Below are 17,622 nucleotides of genomic sequence, written 5' to 3'. Positions count from 1 at the left end.
CTGCTGAGGAAGAACTCGGATCTTCATTTCATTCAATGAAACCAGATTTACCTGGGTAAAATGATCACAGCCAGGCCCGAACTTGCAATCATCTGATAACAGCACTTACCATACCACAGTCATATGCCATTAGAATATGGTAACAGCCCAATAACTCCAGCTGTATTTTTATTTCTTTAAAATAAAGAAATGATACACCAAATTAAGCAATCACCCAGTGAGCAAATGACAAGCACTGCCCATCAAAAGCAGTGTAAAAAAAAATTCAGCTTTTTGCTTCACCAAATTAACCAAATAGCCAGTGAAGAAATCAGTTCTTAAATACACAGCCTACTGAGCATCAACTGATCAGTCATTGCTGGAATTGTGTAAATCTTGAAGGGACCTGTATTACTAACTTCTGACAGGCTCAGTTTCTTTTAAGAACACACAGTTGTATTTATACAAGGGTACGTAGATATTAGAAAAAAAAATGCAATTTCAGGTTCCGACTCAGGCAAAAGCAAGATATCCATTTTCTAGAATGTACAATAGTTTTTCTGTAAAGGCATTCATCTTAGTGAAACAGTCCGATAGTTGAAACAATCGAAGCTTAAAGATTCAGAGATAGCAAGAACTGCAGATGCTGGAGTCAGAAACAACAGTGTGAAGCTGGAGGAAATATCAACTTTTCTGGTCCTCTGATGCTGCCTGGCCTGCTGTTTTCTTCCAGCTCCACATTGTGTTATAAGCTTAAAGATTTCTTTGATCTCCAGTGTCTGCTTTAAACAGAGTGAACATTTTTGTCACTTTCAAATTTACATAGAACTCAGAACATTACAGCACAGTACAGGCTCTTAGCCCCTCGATGTTGTGCCGACCTGTCATACCAATCTGAAGTCCATCTAACCTACACTATTCCATGTACATCTTTTTTTCCCTCCGTCCTCCCGGGACTAACCTACTCCCCCCCCCCCCCCAAACTCCCCACCTACATTCACCTTCACTGGCTCTAGACCCACCTCTGTGATCTATCTGCCTGCCTCCTCTCACTCTATCTTCTCCTTTATCCATCTTGTATCCACCTCCCCTTGTCTACCTATTTATTTCAGAATCCCCTTCCCCTCCACCATTTCTGAAGAAGGGTCCCAACCTGAAACATCAAGCTTTCCTGCTCCTCTGATGCTGCTTTGTAGAATGTACATTATTACACAAAGGTAATCAATCTGTGTAATATTCTATTAGTATTGTTCTTTCAGTCTCTTTTTCAGACAGTAATTCCTCTAGGATCTCTGAATGCATCAACATGAGCCAGAGTTTCAGTGCCTAATGTACTGTCCATCACTCTTACCTGTTTTGCCTCCCATGCCAAGCAGCAGTTTTTCCTGTTTTCTCCAGGTGGGAATATCACAAATACTACTATACTGAAAAATGACTATAACTTTGCATGCAAGGTATCATTGAAAATGATCATGTTATTGGGATCACAAAAGTGAAGTTCAAAATATACTTCTCCATTCTGAGTCTTTTTAAAGGTTTATTTGCTGTTCAGATGTCCTCCGTCTTTAGATTTTTCATGGTCAGACTAAATTCCACACCTTGAAAATAACATAATACACAGCCTCGCATCTTGTCTTGTCTGTGTACCTAACGGTTGAGCCTAGATAAAAGTCCCTACTGTTCAATCTCATGTTTGATAACTGCCCCATCTTTCTGTCCAGGTCTGATTCAACTAATTGCAGTAGGGCTGATAGTTTCTAATAAGATTCTTAGTAGAATTACTGTTAATTCATACAGGTTAATTTCCAAATGCACATATTTGAAAGCTGTAGAAGCTTGACTGCCAGTTTTGAATTCCTTCTTACATCTCTGGATAGTTTCAAGAAAGAGATAGGTAGAGCTCTTAAAGATAGTCGTATCAAGGGTTATGGGGATAAGGCAGGAACAGGATACTGATTGTGGATGATCAGCCATGATCATAATGAATGGTGGTGCTGGCTCGAAGGGCCAAATGGCCTACTCCTGCACCTATTGTCCATTGTCTATCAATTCTTTTCTGTCTTTTCTTCGACCTTTAATGCCCTTCTACAAAAAAAATCTTGGAAATCATAGAGAAACCCGAAAGATTTCCATTACATTACTGGGTCTGCCTTCAGGTTTGAATACCTTCATGTTAACAGACCTGCCTGACTGAAAAATACCACACCCAAGAAGCATAACTTAACTTTTAAAAAGCCCTTACATATTTTTCAGAGCTTTCCCTATATTTCTGATGTTTAATTTGGGAGTTGTTTAAAAAAAAATTGCTCTCAAGCAGGTTACCCTGAACAAATACCTTTCATATTCATAAAATTACATCTGCAAGAAAATATTTTAAAAATGGCTAAAAATATTTTCAAAAATACCTTGCCAGAGCTAGGAAAGTCTATCCTAATTGCTTCCCCCCCAGACATCCCTGAAAACCTCTAGCTACCAACCTTGCCTTGGCCTTATAGATTCCATCTTTTGGACCTTTCCAATATAGATCCACCAGTGTGGCAAAGCAGGTTGACCTCTATCATTAACCTCCAAATATGACCAAACAGTGCAGCCTGTTTCATCATCCTGTCTAACATTTTACTAATAGCCACAAGTGAATCCTTAATGTGGGAACTTATACTTTTCCATATTGCTGGATAATACTCTCCATTACTTATGCTACCTGGTTGCTGCCTTCAGCTGTGGCCATTTTTCTCGCATTGAGTTGTCTCTGGACTACTATCAAAATGTTTATAAAGCTCCTGTTTAGTCTACATGTCCTTTTCCTCCTAAATGTATCCCCAAATCATTACTGGAGCTGTGTTTTCTAGTTATCCGCTCAGCCCTCACTTCTGGTCCCCCATGTTAAACATTTAGCCAATTTTTATATTTTCCTGTAAACTTGCCTTCTTGTCACACTATTGTGGCCATCCTCCAGTTATTTGACGTTGAGGGCTGGTAAATTGCTCTTGTGTAATCTACTGTGGGCAAATGATCCCCATGTAAGGTAGCAGTGGAGGTTAGATAGACCTTAGGTTTAAGGTAAACGTTTGGCACAACATTGTGGGCCGAAGGGCCTGTACTGTGCTGTACTGTTCTATGTTCTCTATGTTCTATGTGAGATTACTTTTTCACAATCTTTGCCATCAGTACAAGTATCACTATTACTTCATGGCTTTTAAGTCTTGCCCCTCTGATTCCAAATTGTAGAACTCCTAGGTATACTAAGTACATGGTGCGTCTTCATCAGTACGTTCTCCCACATTCTCAAGTATTCATAAATTTGTAACTCCTCCTCACCATTCTTGAGCAGTGTGCCTTTTGTCATCTGATTCCTGTGCTGTGAAAGTTTTTCCATCACATCCAGTATCTTTTCATGGCCCTTTCCATTTCTGGTATCTTCCTCTTGTATTAAACCATGTCATCAGATGTGAAATCTCCACTGGATGGTCTGATGCAATGTCTTGATGCTCTAATTTTTTTCTGACTCATCGGCATTAATGGATGCTTTTCTACTGGCATGTGACTCATTTAAATGGATGTTTTTAAAAAAAACTCCAGCTCATTGTTCTTCCTTCCAGTCTGGTGCATTGTCAGTCGGTGTTAAAGAAAATTTTGGTTCCAACCACACATTGGGTATAGGCTTTATCCCAAGATCATCAAAACAAAGCTTTGCATAAGCTGTCCGTGCAAGTGTCAGTTGTAACTTGCACTTTGGCTGATTGCCAATATTTTGTGTAACACCTCAGTAATGCATGGCTGTTTGCTGAATAACTTCCTGCAATATGCATTACTTTTTTCCCACATGTCCCAACATCTGTCATTCACAAATTTACCCATCTTATTTGTTAAGAATTTTGTTGGTAACTCCATGTTTGTGTCATCCCACATTTCTAAGATTTTGTTTGCTATAGTCTGTTTTTCCTTTTTATCACTGTGAATATACCAAACCCTGGTTGCCATATCTGTAAAATGTAATAGATAGACATTCCTGTCCCATATCTTCAGATCCGTAGCTGCTACTTCATTAAATTCGCAAGCCTAAAGAACATTTGGAACAGGGTGATATGCTGTCTTAGGATACTGAATACATATGTCCTTTTGAGAGGAAGGATAAGGAAATTATTTATGCAGTTTCTATATAGCTAGACTCCTATCTGTGGAGATCAATAACACTGCAAGTCTCTTGATGAGGAACTCCACGTTTCCTTTACAGATAGAATAATGTCCTAATCGCATGAATTGCAACATTACGACATGACTGAAATGATACTTCATTTCCTGTTTCTGGCAGGATTATCATTCACCCTGTCCAAAGCATTTTTCCATTTTTCATTGAAGATCTGCTTGGTACCAGTCTGTTATTCTGGATGACATTAGTGCTTATGAAATGATGCAGTCTTGCAACTTCATGCGAGAGAAATACTCCCTTTCAACTTTTACAAACAATAGTTGTGAGGGCGGCACAATGGTTCAGTGGTTAGCACTGATGCCTCTCAACGTCAAGGACTTGGGTTCAATTCCAGCCTTGGGCGACTGTCTGTGGAGTTTGCATGTTCTCCCTGTGTCTGCAGACGTTTTCTCTGGGTGCTCTGATTTCCTCCCACAGTCTAAAGATGTGCAGTTTAGGTGGATTGGCTATGTTTAATTGTCCATAGTGTTTAGGGTGGGAAATACAGGGCTGGTCCTTGGAGGGTCAGTGTGGACTTGATGGGCTGAATGGCCTGCTTCCACACTTTAGGGATTCATTGAAGCCACACACTTGAGGTACAGCCCCTATCTAGAATGGCATAATTGAATGCAACAATAACTAAGATACTTCAGCCACAACACAATATTTTATTCCTGTTCATCTTTATCATATTTACCCTCAGGACTATACATTTCATGGAGAGAAAGTAGAGTTAGCATTTTGGGCCCTGTGTGAAGACCCTGTACTAAAGAAGGGTCATTGGATCTGAAATGTTACGCCTGCTTTCTTTCTACAGATGTTGCCAGTCCTGCTGAGCTTTTCCAGCAATTTCTGTTTTTGTTTCCGATTTCCAGCATCCACAGTTCTTTTCAGGAGTTGTTTCAAATACTTGACTTAGACAATTCTTGATTATATTTAGAGCCACCCTGGAAACATCTACTAATTATTCCTTGTTGATATCTGGGATTCATTCATTGTTGGCTATCACCCCAATCCTGCAATTTCCCTTGATTCAGAACTCTAATTAAAGATACAACACCTCTCCTGCTCAAAATGTCTTTTAGCAGTCCTGTCCTTGTACACCAAACTGTGACTAGACTCCCTTCAACTTTGAGAGTTGGTAATCATAAGTTTTCTATTGTCTGCATCACTGCAGAACTTAGAACCTGTCCTGTGAAGGCAGCTGGAAACTACTGTCACCTTAAAAAAAAATTTTAGGCAGCAGCTATTCTTTCCAAAGAGAGTCATTGGCGCAAAGTTGAACATGCATTGAAATCAAAAGTCTGTGTGTGAGATTTGTGCACAATCGAATGGTTTAAAAGCCAGCACAGATTCTGGAATTTGTAGATTGAATTTCTTAAGCCTTTTATGAAACCTGTCAAACACCATGATATATTCTTCCATGGACTCATTGTCCATCATCTTAAATGTATCAAATATTGACCATGTCCTGTAGGTTTCAAACAAGTCAGTCATGCTTTCTGTAAATTTTGTTCATATTGGAATCGTCATTGGCTCTTCAGTATCCAGATCTGTTGTCCAGTTTTGAAAATACTTTATTTCTAATTTATTCCTTCCTCCAGAAGGATAAAACCAAAGCTATGTCTTGCTTCTTTCCGCTGCTCATTTGGTTCCAATTCTGAATATAATCATTATTTGTGATCCTGCAGTGTTTACACTTCAAACATTTCTGTCAGAAGCAGGAATTACCTTCTGCTTTCTTTATGTTGCTGTCTGAAGAGTTTGCGGTTAATCTGCTGCTGTATTTTATTCACCAGTATCCATATGTTAAATTACTATATTTGCAAGAGTTCAACGTAAATCTATTGTCCACCTTTTTCGCTCCTGGACCCTTCCCCAGAGTTTAAAAACCAGTTGGGAGAAAACACTGACGCTTCATTAGAGGCTGCACTGAGGATGTTATCAAGCATGGCAATGAAATGACTGCGGAACAACAAACCAGCTCGGCGATCCAACCAACTTCAACATTCAGGAGCTATCTTAAGGAGAAAATATAGTGGATACTATTATAGCATTGTTATTTGCAAAATTTAGTGCAGAGGTTTTATAGAAATTTCAAAGTATGTTATGTCAGTGTTTCAAATACTGAATTACTGGAGGTGCAGTGATTGTGTCGAAGACAAATGTGCAACTATTTTGTATATTAAGATCCCAAACAGTAATGAAACAACTATATTTTTAAGAAGCTGGATGAACACAGCGGGCCAAGCAGCATCAGAGGAACAGGAAAGCCTGATGTTTCGACCCTTCTTCAGAAATGGGGGAGGGGAAGGGGATTCTGAAATAAACAGGGAGACGGGGAAGTGGATAGAAAACGGATGAAGGAGAAGATAGGGTGAGAGGAGACAGACAGGTCAAAGAGGTGGGGTTAGAGCCAGTGAAGGTGAATGTAGTTGGGGAGTTCGGGCGTGGATAGGTCAGTTCAGGGGGATGGACAGGTCGGGGCGGGAGCGGGATGAGGTTCGGGGATGTGGGTGGGGCTTGAGGTGGGAGGAATGGTTAGGGAGGCGGGGACTAGCTGGGCTGGTTTTGGCATGTGGCCGAGGGAGGGGAGATTTTGAAGCTTGTGAAATCCACATTGCTACCCTTGGGCTGCAGAGTTCCCAAGTGAAGTAGAAGATGCTATTCCTATGTCTTTCGGGTGGCATCATTGTGGCAATGCAGGAGGTCCAGGGTGGACATGTCGTCCAAGGAGTGTGGGGGTGAATTGAAATGGTTCGCGACTGGGAGGCGTAGTTGCTTGTTGCGAACAGAGCGTAGGTTTTCTGCAAAGCGGTCCCCAAGCCTCCATTTGGTTTCCCCAATGTAGAGGAGGCCACAACGGGAACAGCGGATATAGTATGTAACATTGACAGTTGTGCAGGTGAACATCTGTTTGATGTGAAAAGTTTTCCTCAGGCCTGAGATTGGGGTGAGAGAGGAGGTATAGGGGCAGGTGTACACTTGCTTTGGTTGCAGGGAAAGGTGGTGGGGCTGGAGGGGAGTGTAGAGCGGACAAGGGAGTCACAGAGAGAGTGGTCCCTCTAGAAAGCACATAAGGGTGGGGAGGGAAAAATGTTTTTGGTGGGGTCAGATTGCAGATGGCGGAAATGTCGGAGGATGATGCGTTGGATTTGGAGGTTGGTCGGGTGGTACGTGAGGACAAGGGGTTTCTGTTTCTCCAGCATCGGCAGTTCCTACTATCTCTGTATATTTTTAAGATGCTTTTTATGACCTTGGGTCTTTCTAAAGCCATTAGATTCAATGAATACTTCGTAGATGTGTTCACTGTTGTGATGAAGGAAATTTAGTGAGTAAATGATCAATTAGTGTGTAGGACTAGTGAGCATAATCTGAAAATTTGAAAGCAGGTCTTTCGGGAATGAAAGTAAGAAATACTTCTATGCGCAAAGGATGGTAAAAGTTTGGGATTGTTGCTGGATCATTTGTTAAGTGCAATTAGAGATACATGCAGCAACAGCACTCACTACCCAGTTACAATCTTCTAACTTTTGTGCATATGCGACCTAATGCATTCACTATGACTTTATCAGTTTGCAGAAGATGTTGTATAGTAAGACTATAAGAACATAAGAATGATGACTTGTTGTGTATAGAAGTGTGTGCTTGCTTATATTTTTCAAAAAAAAAGTTCTAGTGCTAACTTCTACCTGTTTTCTTATACCAACTTGAATACTGTGGTGTCTAGGAAATTGATGCTTTCCTTGAGTGTTGTGGCTTTAACTTTAATGGAGCAGTGATCATTATTGAGGATACCGATAAATTCTAATGCTGCTTTTGTGTAAGTCCAAATGCTGCATCTCAATGCCAGTGTAAAAGATGATGTTACTCTCTGACTGCATCAACCTAATAAAGGAGTTTGTGAGAATCAAAGAGGAGTCCCTGAGAACCAAGATTGTCCCTGAAAATCTCAAAGAACTATCGTTTTTAAAAATTATTTTGACCCTTAACTGTACACAATACTCTCACTGTGGTCTAACTACTAATTTATATAGTTCCAGCATGACCTCCCTCTCTTCTTGCATTTTCTGCCTTGGCTATGATGAAAAGAAATACTGTGTACTTGCTTACTCACACATCTTACCAACCTGTCGAGAACAAAGAAAATTAAAGCACAGGAACAGGCCCTTCGGTCGTCCAAGCCTGCATTACAAATGTTAGAGTCCGCTCCCTACTTTCTGTACCCACATCATCCCTCTCATGAGTGAACACTGACACAAAGTATTCATTTAGGACCCCATCCATATTTTCTGGCTCCATGAATTGTATTGCTGTCCTTAATGGACCATACTGTTTCCCTAGTTATCACTAATAGTCTTTTAAGATAACTTAGGCTTTTCCTTTTATTTTATCTGCCGTTATTCCTTTTGCTACTTCTTGCTGTCTTAATTTTGTTCTTAAATTTCCCCTTGCACATTCTGTACTCCTCTAAGGCTTCTGCAGTTTTGAGCCCTCTGTTTGCTATAAGCTTTTTAATCATTCAATCCTGTGTGTCCCTTGACATCCAGGGTTTGTTGGATCTGTTGATCCCATCCTTTGTCTTTATTGAAACATGTTGACCCTGCACTTTCTCTGTTTCCTCCTTGAATGTGTTCCACTGCTTTGATTTAGATTTACCTGAAAGTATGTCCTCCCAGATTACTCTGGCCACATCATATTTGAACTCATTGAAATCAGCCTTCCCCCATTTAGAACTTTGATTCAGGCCCTTTCTGTCCTTTTCCATAACAATCTTGAATTTAACAGTGAAGAAGGCTCACTGGACTTGAAACATTAACACTGCTTTCTCTCCACAAATGCTGCCAGACCTGCTGAATTTCTGTGCGAATAAATATCTTGTTTTGCCTCGAATTGTGCCAGTTGTATTCAGCCCTGCTTACGACCCTCTTTGCCAGAGCTCAGCAGAGAACAATATAGATCTCACTACTTAAATGCATCAAAACTAAATCTGTTGCTGCACAAAGTTGCCTGTGCAGGCAATTTGTTAGTTGAATAAAGGAAATAAAGAGGTTTTTAGTGGACCTTAGGTGTGTGGGAAAAGGCAATAATGGCACAAATATGTAGCACTTAGAGGGCTAATGCAGACATGTGGGCAGAATGGCTTCCTCCTGCCCTGGTGTGGAAATGCTGGTGTCAAAAGTCACATGACACCAGGTGATAGTCTAACACATTTATTTAAAATAAAAAGGTTTTGGAGCATCAGTCCTTCGTGGTCTTAGGAAATCAGACCACTGTGTTAAGTTCAAGAAAGCAGAGCCTGTTTTAGTGTGTTAAAAACAAGCTCTGGTTTGGAAGAATTCTGGATGCATTAGAAACATAGTAGTAAGAGTTGGCCATTCAGCTCTTTCAGGCTGTTCTGTCTCTTCAGAAGATCGTTGTTGACCTGTATTTTAATTCTATCTGTCTATTTCTTTTGATTCTCTTAAGCAGTTAAATCCCCCTAATTTCCTAAAATCAAGGGAATACCAGCCTAGTTTATGCAGTATGTATTTCTGAATATCATTAGCTCCAAGGCCACTGGGTAAGGTGTGGTGTCCAGAACTGAGAACACAACTCAGGTGCAGTCTAAGTAAAGCTTTATACAGTGTGCATAACTTGTAGCCCTGACGTTTTTATTGATAATTTTATTTAAAGGCTTCTCTCAAGGTGCCTCCATGCTATTTATAAGTGAGCCATTCTGTTCGCACTTGTTGGCCTGTGCAGATTCAGTTCATCAAGTAGGAGTTAGGCAGTCCAGATTCTGCTTTTGGTCTTGACATTCTAGGATTGAGGGACTAAAGAGAAGTTCCTACATGTCATTTGGTGATATCTGTTGGAAAGTAGGTTGTTTTGGGTGGGGGTAAGATAGAAGTTCAGCTGGCATGTTAGGATTCTTGAACAGGTGTCTATAGAGCCACATTGGAGCAGGGGCACAGGTCTACGCACCATATTTCTCCTCCACCTGGAAAGACTAGAGCAGCACCATCACCTCCAGTCTCTCCTCCAAATCTCAAAACGTTACTCTGCATTGGTTGTACCTTACCGAGTTCTTTACTGTTGATGGATCGTGGTCGTGTTTTCACCATACAAATAGATCTCACTACTGCCTTAAAGGGCAGTTAATAATCGGCAATGAATGCTGCTTTTGCCATTGTCTCTCACGTCTCAAAAACTAGTCTGTTTTTTTTAAAAAACTCTGCCTCTGCACAGCCTTGTCAAAGTTTTCCATCTTGTAGACTTCACCGTTTGCTAACAAAATGTGTCCACGTTTCTTGTTAAAATAGGTGCCTGTGCAGTCCTGGTTTGATGACATGTCGGACACGGAGTTGTTTGATCTGATTCCATTCTTTGAAGGACTGAGTAAAGAAGAGGATATTTACAGTATGCTGCAGAACCTCCGCGGCAGGTAGCGATTGTGCTCCGGGCATGTCGTCTTGGCAGATTCTTACGTTGTTCTTGCCCGATTTTTATCCCTCCCCCTTCACTTTCCCAATCTACACCCATGCCACATCCCCATCCCTCCTCCTTCGCAGCTTTGTGTTTCTGTTTTTTGTAACGAAAGGAAAGCTTCCTTCAGTTTCCCCTGCCTTGTGTACCTGTGTTTGGATCGAAACTTCAACTTCTGGAGGAGGAGCAGAAGGGAGGTATCATCAGACAAGAAGCATGTCAGCTGGTTCCTGCTGTTAACTCGTTATGGACAAGGTGATTGACGTCCATTGAGCTTCTCAAAGCCTGATGTCAGAAAGTCGCACATGACCAGACTTCATTTAAAAGGAAGAACTATCAGAGTAAATCACAGACGTGGAAAAACAAAATGGAAAATTTGTTACGGACTACAGTTTGAGTAGAAAACTTTTCCTTCTCTCTACCTACCAAAAAACAAGTATTTGGGCAGTTCTGTGATATTTTAAGTATTTTGTTCCCTCCTTTGTTAACCTTTTTTTTGGTTGTGCTATGCAGACAGTCAGGCTGACCTACAGTAGCTGACCTGATTCTGTGATCTCACTTTTGCAGAATGAAGTGCCTTTTTGAAGAAAAAAAGTTGATAATTTTAGATGAGAAAAAAAGCAAAATTAATTTTTTTGTACACTGCATATTCCAGAGATCTTTTATCTTTTAATGACTGTATGTTTTAAAACAAAAAATCTTTATGAGCACTGTTATTTATGCTGAACACGTTGAATTATAAGTGCTGGGTATAAGTCTCCAGAGTCATTAAACTTTTAAATTTTATATCAATTGGCTTAACAATAGTTAATGGGCACCGAATTATGATTTTTAAAAATTACTATTTTAAATATAGAGATAGCTTAGGGTTACCAATGTCACTTAAAAAAAACAGCCACTGCAGTCTGACTTGACAAGGATTGCAAGCTGGAATTATTATCAGATCCACCAGGTACTCTGGGGAAATGACATGGTGCTGTCAGATACTGTGATGGATACTTTTTATTTTCTTTCTCCCACCACATGCTGTATGCCATCTTGTTCCCTGCCTTGTAATTTAAATAGAATGCCAAAAAGCTGAAACTCGATGGGGGTACTGTGTCTGTAGCTGGAGTGTCAATTTAACTGAATTCATCCACTTCAGCATCCATGCTATCAGCACTGCAACAAGTTTCAGGGAGTGGTGTTGGATGAGTCTCTCCTTGGATTTTGCTGATGGGTTTCTGCCAGCATGTTCTGTGCATAAAGAGTTGTCTGACCACACCACAGACATTGGTGGTAGGTGTAGTGAAGGGAAGCGGGCGCAGAGACAGAGTGAGCAGAAAAGGTGGGGTAAGGGAGAGAAGGTATCACACGTGAACTGCGTAGAACGGTGGAAGTTTTGGGGCATTTAAGATGCAATCTTTGCAAATAATGTTACTGTTTATTTCAAACTTTATCTGCTATCTCAATTCATCACAAATGGCAACAGTGATACGCTTGGATTTATATTGTGAATGTGTCTGTCTATCTTTTGTTACCTCAAATGCTTTGTCTGATCCTAAATCTTACTAAGTGGCTTCCTTTCTCTCACTGTCTTTCACTGGATGTTGGGGGTCTTATTCGAAAACTGGGTGTCTCACTCCACAGTCAGTGAGTACTGATGCAGCATGTCGATGGGCAAAGGTATTCAACTAAATTTTCAAAGTTATTTTATTATCCCTTTATACTTCTTATACTACCTGTTTCAATTCTGATTTCTCTTTAAAGGTAGTTCTCTGGCAGCAGGCCACTATTGTCACCTTGAGGAAGAAAAACATCTTGGGTTTTCATTAGGGAACAGTGACATTTCTTCTTTATGTTAGTCTCCGACAGATGCTGAGCATGTGTCCGTATGCATACTCAGAATGGCCAAAGCCCAAGTTGTCCACATTGTTGGTAAATGTGACTTTTGCCAGTAGTGTTAGTGACTGGAGATGATGTTAGCACAAAAATGAAATGTTAAGTCAGGATTGAGCATAGCTTTCACACTCAAGTCACATACAGACTCAGTAGTTAAGGCAGCATCTCTGGAGAAAAACAGTGATGTTTTGGGTCAATGAACTTCCAACAGAGCTAACCTTTTTTCTATTTGGCCAGTTTTTTTGTCCTTGGCCATTTGCTTGCTTGTTTGCCAGTAAAGGGTATCCTGCTATCTATCTTATTGGTCCAGCACAAAGATGGTGGCTCTATTGTATTGATTTTATTTGTTGAACTGATGGTAGTTCTAGGGAAGAGCAATGGGGGCAGGATGGAGGAGGAAAAACAAAATCAAATTTACTACCCAATGACTTTCTCTGGAAATGGATGTGGGATAGGCGAGAGGACAGGATAGAGTTGGACAATAATACTGGTATAGGCTGGCCAGTACACTCAAAATCAGGGAGGTTACAAGAAGAAAGGCCACTTTGAGTAAGGTAGGAGAACCTTGCGGAATAACAGCTAGTGTTGTCTTTGGCCGGAGAAGATTGAAAACAACAAATGGTGTGTAGTCTGTGAAGTGAATGATCACTTCTAAATTTCTCACTTGGGTGGTAGCATTGAAGCAATTTGCATGTGAAACTCTTAAGGAAGCAAAAATTGCTATCAATAACATAATTATTTTAGTAAATTTGTTAGGAGAGAATACCAACTGTTGCCAGTTTCATGTTTCTTTGGTAAGTTAAATTCTTGAATACAGCTGTTTTAATTTCACATTTTTACATTGCTAAGAGGAATTTGTATTCTTGTTATTGGCACTGGTTTTGAGTTTGTGTCAAAATACAACCTAATAAAGTAGGTTAGGGGATGTTTGGTCACCCACTGGACCCCACTCGAATCTTAACTGGATGGGCAAAATCTTCCATCATTGAACCAGTCAAACCCCAGTGTGAAGTGCATTTAGGTATTTTTGTTTACCAAGTGCCACAGCACAGCCGTACTTATGTTGGAAATCTACAATGTCCAGATAATGGTTGGTGCTGCAGAGTATTGTTGGGGCAAACAAGAAATAACTTGGCTTATAACCAGTTCATGGGTTGTCGAAGCAAATCCAACTCAACAGTGAGTGGGAAACGTTCCAGTTTGAATCCTCCCTCAAAATGTGTGAATTACTTGAAGATCTGTCCGTGCATTTGTTTTGTTGTTTTGTAGTTTTTAATTACTGATGACACTGAACTGCTTCTGGTATTTTAGAATAACAAAGATTACAAATTCATACAGCATGTAAGTCTGTTTGGACTCTCTTGCCAAGACTTAAGATGTATCTACTTAGACCTGTTCCCTGCTGTTCCACATATTCTTCTAAATTTATCGTCTGGTTTATTTATCTATTCTCTTCCGAAAGTTGTTATCAAATGTGTCTCCACACCTTTACAGACAGCACTTTATAGATCATAATAATACTGCATAATTAAGTAAAAACTCCTCCCCCTCAAACTCTTTTTGTGAATTACTGTAAATCTACACTGTCCACTTACCATTCTCCTTGGCAATGGTAACAGTTTCTTCTGATGCACTCCTATCAAAATTTCCTCATTTTTACAACATAAGCTTCCTGTACTCTGGGGGTTTCATTCTGCTTTTTGTTGCTTGTACATCTGATAGATCTGCAGGCTGACTGCTCCTCATTGCAAGCCCCACCATGTCCAAGATTGGCCTGTGAACAGTTAAATCCAGTTTGTGTGCTGTTCCTTTGGTCCTTCAGCAATCTTCTGTTCCATTTATTTTGAACTAGTTAATATTTTCAGCAAATGAGAGAAAACGAAGAATATTGTCAAACCTGTTGAGTCTTTGTTTGCCCCACTAGGGTTTGTCATGTGCTTTCCTAGGATTACCTAGAGTTCTGACTGACTCTTTAAAGAAGAACTTGGAGAAGTTTTGGCTGACTTCTGCATTACTCGTGTGAAGCGTTGGGGTATTCTGGGTCTGCCTACATTATTTTTGGGAGATAGGGAGAGAACACCCAAATTTCATCATCCTTCAGCTGGTATGCCCAAGGTTGATGTCATCTTCGTTGCTCTGTATTACTGGAAATAGCTTATTAGTCATCATCGTTGATGTTCACACCCATTTGTTTGGGATAGTGACCAGGCAACTGGTTATGTGTGAGACTTTAACCCAACGAAGATACAGCAGACACACCTAGTGAGGAAGTAACAAAAGGAATTAAATATTTGAATACAATTTGGTAAATATGAGGGAGAATAGCTAATTGAGAAGAACAAGAATGGACCATGACGTTAAGAATTTGCTTGCTGTATATCTGAGTTGCAGTTGATGGAGTTGAATAGGATAAAACCCAGGATCAGTCTGTGGCATTGAGGTAATTAGCTTTCAGTAATCAGTGCCAAGTGTGGATGGCCATCTATTGTTCCAGACATCTGTGAGGGGAAAGTTTATTGAACAAATGAAACCACAAGTTCACTCGCCTTTTGTTCATCAGAAAGCAGTTTGCATTATCCATATTTTCTTAATTTTCCTAAGGGGAATTAACTTTTTTTTGGACTTGTTTATTATGTATCTAGGAATATTTACTATGAAACTGCTCTTGCAATAATGAGCCTGATTGATCCTATAGGTCAGATGTAGTCATTGCTTTTTATTCTCTCTTGTTTTAGGCTCATTTCTATTTCAGTAGATGCTGCTCACGCACATTAAGAGTTTGACCCAAGATTGTTTAAAACTATTCTTCATGACTGTGTGTCTACCATTTTAAAAATGTTAACGATTTCCCCCCAAATTGCGGCATAATCGTTTTGAAGGACAGGCCAGGCCCTGCAGAATTGCTCTACAATTATTTTTTAAGAAGCTTTTTTGTGTGCTTTAAAACCTCTAAATGTGGTACCTGCAAGTGCCCCTTTCCTTTTCAAAAAAAAGGTTTTAAAATGTTATCTTTTAAACCCTGTTGCAAATATTTTCTGTTCCACAGCAGAGTACTGTAACTTGTTAATATAATCTGCATTTGTCCTTTTTCCTCTCAAGCACCTTTCCATGCACCACAACATAGTAAGAATGGAAATTGAATTAGCTTTCTGCTTTGAAACACGCACTGTACCTTCCAAGCTTCAAACATTTCCGTGTTAATCAAGCTTTTAGCATTATGGAATGGTAATTTTCAAACCACTCCATATGATTTAATCTAATCTTCTTTCATTTAAGTAGTAACTCGCACTGGTTAAAGAAACTAATATGGTTTCAAAATCTTCTTACCTCTGTGACTTACTCACATGTAGTATTGCAATCAAAACAAACTTCCCAACATTTCTCATGCTGCTGTGTGTGTTGGACTGTGTATGAGAGAGTTTGAGCATGCCTTTGTAATCTTAAGGGACTACAAAAACGAACCTACAGGGTCATTGTATTGTTTTTCCTCTGAAGCATCAGTACTGTGACTGTATGATGGCAATAAAAGGTGCAGATTTACAATGATGTTGGCTGATTTCAGTGAAGTGAGGGGGAGCCGGATGAGGGAGATAGAATACTATGGCCATAGTACCCTGAGTGAGAGAATGTGTGTTTGTTATGTGCTGTGTATCCATCCTATGAATCAATGTAAGAGGCACATACTCGGTTTAGTTAGCTAAACATTACTTTTTTTAAAGAGTGCAGATTATGTACAACTCCTTTTTAATGTAATCGTGTTCAGCTCAAACCAATGGTTTGTACAGTCTTTCCATTTTTCTTTTTAAAAACATGGCAAACAAATTAACCACTTGCCTTAAACTCTAGTAAATGAATGTTCAACATAATTTCTGTTCTCACACAAGTTGTATAAACTCTGTACGGTGATATGGACTAAATGTTGTTTTCTCAAAGTGCAGAGGATTATGCAGGAAACATAATCCCAGTCCGAAAACAAAATTGAGCATTCCATTTATCTTTAATTCTGTAAAAACTCTCGACTGTTCTAAAACTGGTGTTTGTAAATGGTCTATTCTGTGCCTCTGATTCTAAAGGTGCTCCAAAGGATGTTTGCCTTTTAAATGGTTGCTTGGGGAAAAGTGGGGTGGGGAAGGAGGGAGAAAGGAAATAGAGTAAGGGAAACTATGCAAAACAAGCTGTTGAGGCTGGGAAGGGTAGGTCTTCCCTCTCTGCATCCTTCAACCTCTCTTAATTACCTTTCCGTTTCCCTGCCTACTCCAGACTGTCCAAAAAAAAACCAGACAGAGAGGGGAGAAGGTAGGATAGGAGGGACCTTGCTTGTTTTTCATAGTTTTAATGTAGTTCCACAGTTGGTGGCACTTTTCCACTTTGATCAGCAATACTTGAGAAACACTATAAAGTTTAAGAGGAAAAGAAACAGAAATGGTTGTTACTGTCGGTTATTGAATAATCTGTTTCTTTACTTTCACCAATAAAATAAACTTTTAAACAAATGTCGTACAGCAAGTATTTTTCTATCATGCACCAGTTATTCCTGGCTCACTGGCCAGGGAGTCCTGTTGCATTTACCAGTGTAACTATAGAAGTAATTGTTGAAGCTTTTTGAGAAGTAAATTTGTTTTAATGAGTAAATCTATTAAAAGCTAACTTGCTTTCTACTTCAAAGTGCTATGACTTCATAGGGATTTTTCCTCCTCCCGTTGTTACATGGCAATTTTCAGGCTGGTTCGTGAGACTGCTGGGCAGAGATTCAATGGCTGCTGAATTCCTGAGGCCTGGTATCAGCCTTGGCTGAAGGAGGCAATTTTTTTGAGGATTTCTTTTATTAGAGGTAGAAGATGAATCCGGGACTCTGAAACTAAATTTTAATGGGGTGTGTAAATGGGGAAGATATTCAATGGGAGAACTGAAAAAAAGCACAACCCACGCAAGAAGACGACATGGCAGTTACAAGAAAAATAAATCTTTGTGTCATTCACACAGCTGGAGTTGTCACTTTGTATCTAAACCTTGGGTGAAAATAACATTAAATTTGGCAGTGATGCCACTTCTCTTAAATAGGCATGAAATTAGCTACACTTAAGTTTATTTAAAAAGTTATTGTC

The 17,622-nt window shown here is 39.8% G+C and overlaps 1 protein-coding gene across 3 annotated transcripts in view; it reads left to right on the top strand.

Annotated features, from left to right (window-relative positions):
- ctdspla (CTD (carboxy-terminal domain, RNA polymerase II, polypeptide A) small phosphatase-like a) overlaps nucleotides 1–17,149 on the top strand; it is a 262,478-nt gene extending 245,329 nt beyond the window's left edge. For all 3 annotated transcript variants that reach the window (XM_048552121.2, XM_048552105.2, XM_048552113.2), the window contains one exon: nucleotides 10,474–17,149. In XM_048552121.2, coding sequence (XP_048408078.1) covers nucleotides 10,474–10,599 — 126 coding nt within the window. In that variant the 3' untranslated portion in view covers nucleotides 10,600–17,149. The remainder of the gene's footprint in view (nucleotides 1–10,473) is intronic.
- The last annotated feature ends 473 nt before the right edge of the window (nucleotides 17,150–17,622 follow it).

The sequence above is a fragment of the Stegostoma tigrinum genome, chromosome 2, assembly GCF_030684315.1.
Source record: "Stegostoma tigrinum isolate sSteTig4 chromosome 2, sSteTig4.hap1, whole genome shotgun sequence".
Classification (NCBI taxonomy): Eukaryota; Metazoa; Chordata; class Chondrichthyes; order Orectolobiformes; family Stegostomatidae; genus Stegostoma; species Stegostoma tigrinum.
This window is presented reverse-complemented; position numbering and strand designations above follow the sequence as displayed.